At 35.5% G+C, this 12,115-nt stretch overlaps 1 protein-coding gene across 3 annotated transcripts in view; it reads left to right on the plus strand.

Annotated features, from left to right (window-relative positions):
- The first annotated feature begins 4,261 nt into the window (after window positions 1–4,261).
- Window positions 4,262–12,115, plus strand: part of si:ch73-127m5.1 — an 80,555-nt gene continuing 72,701 nt past the window's right edge. For all 3 annotated transcript variants that reach the window (XR_012388102.1, XM_009306832.5, XM_073918681.1), the window contains exon 1: window positions 4,262–4,592. Coding sequence is in view for 2 of the 3 variants with exons in the window: in XM_009306832.5 (XP_009305107.1) it covers window positions 4,533–4,592 (60 nt within the window). In the remaining variant the exon portion in view is untranslated. The remainder of the gene's footprint in view (window positions 4,593–12,115) is intronic.

Genomic DNA, 12,115 nt, shown 5'->3' on the forward strand with positions numbered 1-12,115 from the left:
AATCTTCCGTTGCACCACATACCAAATGTGCTGTAATGGATTGAGTTCTGGTGAGGCCATTTGGGTACAGTGAACTAATTCTCATGTTCAAGAAACCAGTCTGAGATGATTTGTGCTTTATGACATGGCGCGTTTTCCTGCTGGAAGTAGCCATCAGAAGATGGGTACACTGTGGTCATTAGGGCATGGACATGGTCAGCAACTATACTCAGGTTGTCTCGGGCGCTGACAAGATGCTCAATTGGTACTAATGGGCCCAAAGTGTGCCAAGAAAATATCCCCCACACCATTACACCACTACCACCAGCCTGAATCATTGATACTAGGCAAGATGGATCCATGCTTTCATGTTGTTGAGGCCAAATTCTAACCCTACCATTCAAAAGTTGCAGCTGATATCGCAACTCATCAGATCAGGCAACATATTTCCAATCTTCTGTTGTCCAATTTTGGTGAGCCTGTGCTAATTGTAGCCTCAGTTCTCTTCCTATCTGACAGGTGTGGCACCCGGTGTGGTCTTTTGCTGCTGTAGCTCATTCGCCTAAAGATTGGATGTGTTTTGCGTTCAGAGATGCTCTTCTGCATACCTCGGTTGTAACGAGTGCTTATTTGATTTACTGTTGCCTTAATCAGCTGTAACCAGTCTGTCCATTCTCCTCTGACCTCTGGCATCAACAAGCCATTTGTTCCCACGGAACTGCCACTCACTGGATATTTTCTCTTTTTCTGACCATTCTCTGTACACCCTAGAGATGGTTGTGCGTGAAAATCCCAGTAGATCAGCAGTTTCTGAAAATACTCAAACCAGCCCATCTGGCACCAAAAACCATTTTATTATTATTATTATTATTATTATTATTATTATTATTATTATTGTTATAATTTTTTTATCCATTCATTCATTTTCATTTTCGACTTATTTCCTTTATTAATCAGGGGTTCGCCACAGCAGGATGAACCGCCAACTTATCCAGCTTATGTTTGACTTTGCGGATGCCCTTCCAGCCACAACACTGGGAAACACCCATACACTCTTGTATTCACACACATACACTATGGTCAATTTAGATGACCCAATTCACCTATAGTGCATGTTTTTGTTCTGTGGGGTAAACCAGAGCGCCCAAAAAGTAAACCACACAAACATGGGGAGAACATGCCAACTCCACACAGAAATGGCAACTGACCCAGCTGGGGCTCAAACCAGCGACCTTCTTGTTGTGAGGCGATCGAGCTACCCACTGCGCCACCGTGCCACACTATTATTATTATTATTATTATTATTATTATTATTATTATTATTATTATTATTATTATTATGTCATGCTATTAATCATTATTATTTTTTTTAATTCTTTATTTTATTATTTTTAGTATTTTGTCTTGTTAAGTTTAAAATAGAAAAAGTGGGAAGTCTTTCACAATGTCTGTCTTATCAAACATTTATACTATTCACTCAATAAATAATAATAATAATAAAAAAATTGTTTACAGAATAAAATATTCCCTATATTCTAGTAACAAGTCATAAAACTGGCAGCTAGCTCTCTGCAACTCTCACATGGTCGCCCACTAAAGCTAAGCAGGGCAAGGCTGGGAGACCACATGGGAAAGCTATAGGTCACTGCCGGAAGTGGTGTTAGTGAGATCAGTAGGGGCGCTCACCTAACGCCCCAGTATAGTGAAGGTGACTCTATAATGCTCAGGGAGCGTTAAACCGAGGTCCTGATTCTCTGTGGTTGTTAAAAATCCTAGGAAAAGGAATCCTTCAAAAAAAAAAAGTAGGGCCATATTTGTCCCTCCCCATATCATAGTTGACTTCATCACTCTATCTACTCTCCACTGTCCTCTATGTGTTGTGTGGGCTAGTGCAATATGGCTGCTGTCTCATCATCCAGGCGGATGCTGCACACTGGAGGTGGATGAGGAGATTCCACCAAATGTGTAAAGTGCTTGGAGTGTCCAAAAAAACGCTATATAAATATATTGAATTATTACTTACAATAAAACACAGCTCAATTGTAATTTTTGAAAATATTTTTTCTGAAAATATACATGCATTTAAAAACAAATTCTTTTTAGGTTCATTCTGAACACTCTGTTCTTCCCATCTAACACCCACTCAAAGTATTAATTTTCCTCTTTTTCTCCCCTCTGGATCTCTGCTGCAGTTTGTGATGTTTCCTCTGCTGGATTTATTCAAAATCCCTCCGGGTCTTTTTTTCTTTTGTGATGATTCAGACCTCACTTTCACCTCTCTACTGTTGCATGTAAAGCAAACATTTGTTGAGAGAAATAACTTTTTTCTTTGTTTATGCACATTTTGAGGGTAAGAGGATTCAACAGCCGCTGCTAATAACTTTTTTAATAAAACAAACTGACTAGAGGTTATTAATTGAAGTAGAATTTTATCCAGTTTAACTTCGTTTATAGAACATTTAACAATAGAGCTAATCACTCTTGTGATTTACCTTAATCCCGAGAGGAGTTTGTCTGGTTAGCATACCTTATCTGAAGAAATAATTATTTAAATATTCTGTAAGCACTATTTAATTTCAGTTCATGTATATATATTGAATGATGTATAGCTAAATATGTATTTTAAGAAATCACACTTATTGCTGTCACTCTGAATGACAAAAGTGCTATATTGTATACTGTATACTGTCCCGGCTCTTGTTTCCCCTACAGTCCAAAGACATGCATTTTAGGTGAATTGAATAAGCTAAATTGGCCAAGTATGTGTGTGGATGGATTAGTATGGGTGTTTCCCAGTACTGGGTTGCAGCTGGAAGGGCATCCGCTGTGTAAAACATATTTTGGATATGTTGGCGGTTCATCTCGCTGTGGCGACCCCTGATGAACAAAGGGAATAAGCCGAAGAAAAATAAGTGAATGAATGTTTTGTTAATTTTCTGTTGTCACTTTTTTTGAAGAAGTAACAGAAGAGTATGCAAGCTTTGGGGTGTACGAGGGCGACACGGTGGCTCAGTGGTTAGCACTGTTAGCTCACAGCAAGAAGGTCGCTGGTTCAAGTCCCGACTGGGTCAGTTGGCGTTTCTGTGTGTGGAGTTTGCATGTTCTTCCCGTGTTTGCGGGGGTTTCCTCCGGGTGCTGCGGTTTCCCCCACAAGTCTGAAAACATGTATAGGTGAATTGGGTAAGCTAAATTATCTGTATTGCGTATGTGTGTGAATGAGTGTGTATGGATGTTTCCCAGAGATAGGTTGCAGCTATGGGAATCCGATGCTTAAAACAAATGCTTGATAAGTTGGCGTCAACATATTTGGAAACAAATGAGTTAGCCGGGCATGTTTATGCAATATTTTAAAGTGGATTTTCTTTTGCTTTATTAGGAAGAAAGTATTTATGAGGCAACAACCAAACTGTTCTCCAGTCTATATTATTACTTAATGCAACCCAATAAAACCTGCCTCGCAGAACAAAACGATTTCTTTGATAAGGAATTAGATGAATATGCGTATTATTACTTTTTTTTTATCATAAATGTCAATGCCGTCCAGCAATAATGATGATTCCTTCATATTTTTTTGGATCGTATTGTATATGACTTTTGACAAGATACATTAAACCTGTGGGGATAGCGTGTCATCTCATAATTACCACATAGCATCAATGCAAATGACGTACATTACTGGAACAAAAAAATCTACTACAGATGCGTTTGAAGCAGTTTAGAAACCCTAGAGGACAGATGTCAAACTCAGTTCCTGGAGGGCCGCAGCTCTGCACTGTTTAGCTTTAACCCTCATTAAACACAGCTGATCAAACTTGTTGAGTCCTTCAGGCTTGTTTTAAACCTGTAGGTAAGTGTGTTGAAGCAGGGTTGGAACTAAAATGTGCAGAGCTGCGGCCCTCCCGGAACTGAGTTTGACACCTGTGCCCTAGAGGGAAAAAAAACACTAGAAATACACTTTCTTTTTGCAATTTTGCAGCTCTGTAATGGTCAAACAGCAACATTAGGCTATTCACTGAGCTGAACATGCGAAAAGCATAATAACTTTCCGTATTATACATTTATTTAGGTCTTTTTTTGTGGATTATTTTGAGGATTGTTTTGTCAGACTCTGTATTGTTAGAGCTTAAATTATCCACATCATCACATAAATGACTAGTTACTTTTACTTGTTATTAGTTGAAATAAATCATTTGTATTGTGTTGCTTTCAGGACTGCACCGAGGCAGCAGTGACGCCCAGTTTGTTGGCTGCTGGTTGATCGGTGCGGCGCGCGCTTGGAGACGTAGCGCTGCGCGTGGGTCGCTACGAGGGGTGTGTGTGTGTGCGCGCGTCCATGACACTACTCCACAACACCGATTAGACATCATCACACATCAACCTACGGAGGGTCACGGAGCATCGCATCACTCATCCTGGAAGGCAGCGCTCTTAAACGGCGTCCGCGCAAATTTGTGCCATTCAACCCATTTGAACAGCGCTCGCTCGCGGATACACCCTGCTCAGGAGGTGGCTTAACACCGGACAATGACACTGAGCTATAGCCGGAGATAGGGATGGATACAAGAGTGTGGAGGATGCTCGCCCTGCTCGGTGTGTTTGCAGTTTTCCTGGAGGTAAGAATTGCGCCTTTAATAGCGTAAAGCAAAAACGCCTAAACTGGCCGTTTTGCTAACACCATGTGTGGTTTTGCGTGTTGTATCTGTAGACCATTGCTTTGTGCAGGTAATATTAATGCTGCATGATTTTAAAGTGCGCCCTTTGGTCAAATCTACTTCAGCATCTCAGTCTGTCATTGTGCAATAAAACACTCACATGCTGTTTAATGGATTCAGGCAAAGCCACCTCCCTCTAATAGAGGATCTGACATGCTGTAGGGAGGAAATGTCGCTTAAATGAAACACGTTAGACACGGGGAATTATTAGATGTTTGAGTTCAGTTTATCATTATTATAATTTGTTTGATACATTTTGTATGCATAAATGTCTAGAGCTTTCAAACCACAGGGATTGAGAGGCTAAAATACAACACATTGACCCATATTTGGCTCAAAGATTAATGAGTTTGATGAGTGTGCTAGAATAAAATGATCGACCACACACTTAATGGTATTTCAGGGGATTTGCAGAAGAATTCAGCATTAGGACTGTTTGAAAGCAATGCCTGTTTTCTTGGGTACTGGAGTATATTTACACACAAGAGTCCTTAAACTCAGACCAGCAAAGAAGACAAAGAAACATGCAGTTGTGGAAAAAAAAAAATCCAGCATATGTATGTCTATACATAGTGCTCAGCATAATTGAGTACACCCCATTTTGAAAATGAATATTTTTATCCATTTCTCAGTATTTACAGGCAATGTATTTTAATGCATTTAAACAAAACAGATTGATTAAACAGATATATTTATTAATATCATATTTTAGTCACCAAACATATTTAGAAATTGAAAGATAATACAATCAAATTCAACCATAATGTTGCAGAAAAAATTACAACCTACAAAATTTCAACTAAACTTTTCAATTTTTTGCTTCTTTGATTTTTTATAGTTTTTATTTTATTTTAATTAAATATTTTTCTGTAACAAATATGGGTGTACTAGTTTTTGGACCGTTATCATAAGTTTTTTGTTAGATAAGCTCCAAATATTGTAAAGCTTCCTATTAAGAATATGAATTTAAAAGACAGATTTGTTATGGGTGTGAATTTTTTTTATTTATTTTTTTATACAGATATTGTGATTGCGATTTGATTTACGATTAAATTCAAGCTTCAAATAGATTTTAATTCAATTCAAGCTCAATAATCTGTAAGCCATGGCCACAATTCTGTGGCAGCTCTTAAAAATTACCTCTTTTTGTTCGGTGTCTGTGACTTTAAAACCAAAATATTCCCATATTACAAATGCTGTTTTTCTTTGAGATTAATTAAAATATTAATGCTTCTGAAGCAGCAGAAGCCATTATCCCACTTGTCAGCGCTTTCCTGTTTATTTTCTTTTTTTAATGGTGGGCGTAGTTAAGTTGGGCAATTCTGAAATTGAAAGTGTGTCCACTCAAATGGCTAGTTATACAGCCTTAGTCAGATCACATGATTTTGGCATGATTTCCTTGATGTCGGCTGTCGTGGGGAGTCGTAAACGACAAATGGACGTCGTGGTACAAGCTTTAATCATTTCTTTTCATGTAATGTGGCATGGTTCACCATGACCAATACCATCCCTGTGACTGCGATGCCTCACAGAAAGCCTAGCATATTTAATTTTCTGAATCATAGCGGACTGGTTTTGAAGCTCTTCACCTCAGATGTTATTCATTATTCTTGTTTACATATATACGTATATATTTTATATTGCATCCTCTTGCAATTTAACTAATCACAACATTTCAAATTGCGACTCGATTTTGATTAATCACACAACCCTAGGGTGTACTTATATATGCTGAGTACTGTATGTATGTGTGTATATATATATATATATATATATATATATATATATATATATATATATATATATATATATATATATATATATATATATATATACATACATATATATATATATATATATATATATATATATATATATATATATATATATATATATATATATATATATATATATATATATATATATATATATATATACACATACAGTTGAAGTCAGAATTATTAAGCTCCTGTTTATTTTTCCCCCAATTTCCCCCAATTGAAAAAAATAGCTTAAAGGGGTTAATAATTTTGACATTAAAATGTTTTCTAAAAAATTTACAACTGTTTCTATTGTAGCCAAAATAAAACAAATGAAACTTTTTTTCAGGAATAAAATATTATCATACATACTGTGAAATTTTCCTTGCTTTGTTAAACATCATTTAAATGGCGGGCTAATAATTATGTGTATTATATATTTTATATACATATATATATATATATATATATATATATATATATATATATATATATATATATATATATATATATATATATATATATATATATATATGTGTATGTATGTGTATGTGTGTGTGTTTGTGTATATGTATGTGTGTGTGTGTATAACAAAATCTATAAATTAAATTAACAAAGAATTAAATGATTAAATCATAAATCACAATAATAAATGTATCACTTTTTAGTTCAATATTTATCTATTTATTTGGTTATTTATTTATTTTTTTTTTTTATGTATTAATATCTGCATGCTTCTAAAAATGAAGATTTTTTTTATTGTAATTTTTTACAAAAGCGTTCCTTAAATGTAATGAAAGTTCTTTAAGTGATCAAAAAAAACTAATTCCGAACTTTGTGTATGAACAATATTTTGCACCCTATACATTTAAAAGTAGTCACCCGTGTTACTCACCAGCTAGATAACAGTACCTTCATCACAGTTCACATCCACTACAGAGCTGAAGTATCTTAACATCTGTTTGGGCGGTGAAACAGCAGCACTATGGGAAGGAATTAATGAGTAATATGCCTGCCGTGCTTCATTAGAGACTTTATGCTCCTCTTGATTATGAAGATTTTACAGCACCGACAAATCTGTGCAAGGGCTTTGCTCTAGAGATGGTGTAATACAGCGGACCGATTTTAAATATCTGAATGCATTTTAAGATGTGCATCCGCAATTAGACTCCCGAGCAGCAGCATAATGCCAGTTATGTGCTATATAGGCTAGACATCAAGATAGTTGAGTGCCTTCCTTTATTTGCAGCTGTCAGACAAACACACCTGGTCATATGCTCATTCATCTGTGTTATACTCCATTACAACAATCTGTTCCTTATATAAGCGTCATTTGAAACAGAAAGCAATCAGAAGCTGCTGTTTGAATCAAGGATGTTTTGATGTGTATTTTACTATTTCAGTGGAAGGAACAAAATCAAGGACAGCGTCAGTCTGTCTTCAGTTGCTGCTTGGGAACGAGAATGACAGATGCAATTATGGCCGTAACTGACCGGAGTGTGTTGATATGAGCACAAATATCAGGGCGCTTAACTGGGGCTTGTTATCTGTAATGCAATTAGCCTTGCCGGTGGTGCTAAATCCCAGGATCAGCTTATTGGTCGTAAATTAATGAAGTAAATCGATAACATGTTTTCATCTACATATGCATGACTGTGCAGTGCAGGATAAACAGAGGATTTTGGTTTATACAGAAATGTTGTTATTTACTCATGGCGTTACAAACCTGCATTAATTTTTATCTTGCGTGCACAAAAAAAAAAAATGGCTGATCGGCTCTCTTTCATGCAATAAAGGGGCTGTCAAACTCTAAAAAGCATCATAAAAGTGATCCATTTAAATCATGCGGCGTATTCTCACAACCTTAGAATTATACGTTTTTGTTTTTTTTTGCATTCCGAGTGGTGTTGAGCTTTAAAGTTTAAAGCAAAAATGATAGGGAACAAGTCTCTTTCGTACATTAAAATGAGCCTAAATGGATTTTTAATGTACAATATTATAATCCATTTAAACTTAGAAGTCTGGAGTTATGGAATAGACAAAATGCAGATTCTGTCTTGTAAAACAATATGTGAAGCAATAATTGATCTTGCATTTGAATACATATTTGTGTTAATTACAGACGTATTTAATATTACAGGACTCATTTTTCTTTCTTTCTCAGGTTAATCATAAAAGGCCATGCTAAATACTTCATCCAGTGCAGATGTTAAATTTAGTTTGGAATATAACGGGTTGTAAAGCATAATTGCAGGATCAGAAAGCAGCTCCTGTATTACTGTAATTTTTCTCTAGAGATCAGTAAGGCTGAAATAACATGCTAATGTTTATAGTTGTAATTGAGACTCCATTAATTACATCAATTTAGTCATTTTAAGACTTTAAAAAGTGCAGAAAATAGACAATACTTCAGCAAAGTTCAGTGTAATAAATGCAGGGCTACCCACACAATTAATTTATGTTGTCCCAACACAAATCCATTAAGTTAATGTTGACCACTTAAAGTGCATCGCATATAAAATAATTAAGTTTTCCCCAAAAAATAAAAAATTGTGTTGTTTCAACTCATTTAAAATAGGTAGTTTGAACAAGCAGTAAAAAAAAAAAAATAATAAATTTGTGTTGTTTCTCCAAAACAATCTCATGGCAATTCATACATTTTGATTTAGAGGCTACATCAATTTGTACAATCTCATTCACACAATTAGTATGATTTTCTCATCACCCAATGATGGTTGAGTTTAGGGGTGGGGTTGGGTGTCGTACACTTTTGTACAACTGAACTCAAACAAATTTGTATGAGTTAGCCACTTAACTGACAAGGCATAAAATACTTACGTTTTCTTGTGAAGGTATCAGGCTGGTTTTACAGGTTCATAAACTTAGAATTTTTATTCAATGTAAAATATTTTGACTCATTTTGTTAAAAAGGGTGAGATGATTTTAAGCTCTGCATTAAAGGTTTCTATTGATTTGACTTACTCCCAGGGCCATTTATATCAAAGTTGATTTAGCCGCACCATGTTGGTGTTTCGTAACATCTAATTTTTACAAGGTGGGCTGTTAGCCCAGCGATCAACCCCCAACTTTGAGGACCAGGACATACACACACACACACATACACTACGGACAATTTAGCTTACCCAATTCATCAATAGCACATATCTTTGGACTTGTGGGGGAAACCAGAGCACCTGTAGAAAACCCATGCCAACATGCAAACTCCACACAGAACTGCCAACTGACCTAGCTGGGGCTCAAACCACCGACCTTCTTGCTGTTAAGCAACAGCGCTACCCACTGTGCCACCATGCCGTCGATTGATTTACGCTGATGCATTAAATATCATTTGATTTACCTTTTTTTATAAAAATGGCTTCTTTTAAAATTTGTAGCTTTATTATAGGCTACTTTATCACTGTATTACTGTAAAATTAAACTCGGGTTAATATTACTTATCTTGACCCCTGAGATGATTAGTCTTTTTGTATGCATTCAAAGTGCTGATTGGCTTAAAAAGTAGAATCTTACAGATTTAAATTAGAGAGTTTAAAGGTGTAAATAAATTGTCACAGAATAACAATTTACACTCGACGATGCTGATATGTCTAGTGAAGTCATGTCACTGTGTTGTGTGAGAAACATTGAGTCACTGCACACTCATGAATAAAGGTACAAAATCTGTCACTGTGGTGTTATCTTTTCAAAAGATATACTTTTGTACCATATAGGTGATCATTACACTGTAAAAAAAATTATATGATCAATTAGTCATCACAACATATGTTTTAGTTCATTGTAACTTATTAAACTAATTTGTTTATGCTGTTAACTAATCACCCACACAGCAACATTTCTCTGGCCCAAACAATCAGCTTTTGCTTGGCCCACATGCCGCAGTGAATTACGGTACAAGATTGGACCCTTTCTGGCTTCTGTACAAGGGCCAAACCTGGACCATATCTGGACTAAATTTCAGCCAAGTTATTAACCCATAACTGGGCCTGAACTGGGCCAGATATGTTTTTGTGATATGACTGCAGTGAGTTTGATAAACCCATGAAGCATTTCGCTCTATGGACATGCGTGTGACCTGATTGGTACAGTTTTTTTCCTTTACTCAAAAATAATTTAAATGTATTTTAAAAGTGCCAAATGCTACATACTACTAGTTACACAACCTCTTATACTGTTAAGTCAGTTTAATATAATATAAGTTCAAAGGACTGAAATTGTTAATTTGATTCAGCTTAAAAAATGTAAGGCACCCAGTGTTTTTTCAGTGTACTACCTTTAGGGAACACTTTTGCACCTTTTAAGGTTCACTTTTGTACCTTTATGTTACAATGAAGAACACATTTGTGCTTTTTAGGTATTAATATGCACCTGTAAGGACTTGTTAGGAACAAAAATGTACCTTTTGCAAAGTAACCCTAGTAACAGATTTTGTACCTTTGTTTCTAAGAGTGTGTCTGTAGAACACCTATACATTATACTATATATTATACCTATACATTCACTGTGATTACATAGAAAAAAAAGTGTTTATGCTATAAATGACTATAAATGTTTTTACAGAAGAGTCATAGTAGTTTTGAAAGGCACGAGGATGAGTAAATGATGACAGAATTCATTTACATGGTTTTTATACAGTATATTTCTTGAAAAACCGGTAAACATACAAGAAATGTTTAAAGATTCCTCTGGGTCAGTGATGAATGGTCAAATTTAGGATTACAAGCTGCATGCTTTCCAATGCCCAGCGAGAAATCAGTTGGGGGAACAGAGTCCAATTGGATCTGGAAGGCTCAAGCCTTTATAGCCGTTTTCCTGCCTCACTGAAATCTCTCATTGCATTTCAAGTCACAGAAGCAGCTTTAGTTCCTTCTTGTGGCCGCACTGATGCTCTATCAGCAATCCTCAGATTTCTAGGGTGTACTCAACCTTGACAGCTACCCAAATTTCAGCTGAATGCTTTGGAAGATTTGTGCCAGGTTTACTCAGTGTATTAGCTTTATTTTCAGCTAAATATTTGAATCAGAACTGAGAGCCGGGTTGTTGTTGCTGCATTGTTTGCAGAGCCATGGTGGAACTGTTGTGCAGTGATATGCAATTGAGTATTTAACATATTTGGAAGCAATAATGGGTGCTAAATGTGTGACGATACACTGTAAAAATGTTGGGTGCCACAGAATCGATTTGAGTTGGAACAACATAAAGCAATTAAAATTACCTTATTAGTTTTTACAAATTTAAGTTGATTAAACATAAAAAATTAAGTTATCCCAAAAAACTAAAGAATTGTGTCGATTCAGCTCATTTTAAATAAGTACTTTGAACAAACAACAAATGTAATTTTTAGATATTGTGGAGATTTTAAACTGCATTTCATTTGACTAAGTGATTAGAATTCATTTATGATTTATTTCTCTTAATTTTCATCTTTAATTTTAAATTCACTTTAAAAAACTAGGTTGGAATTATTTTCGTCATCAAAATTCAGCAAACCCCCCACAACAAGGAGACTTTTTGCAGTATTTCTTTGGATTCTTTAGTTTGACTGGAATAAATGTTATACGCTTTTTTTAATATGTGTTTTTAAGGTAAATTTTCTTTCTTTCTTTCTTTCTTTCTTTCTTTCTTTCTTTCTTTCTTTCTTTCTTT

Source organism: Danio rerio, chromosome 12 (assembly GCF_049306965.1).
Source record: "Danio rerio strain Tuebingen ecotype United States chromosome 12, GRCz12tu, whole genome shotgun sequence".
In the NCBI taxonomy this organism is placed as follows: Eukaryota; Metazoa; Chordata; class Actinopteri; order Cypriniformes; family Danionidae; genus Danio; species Danio rerio.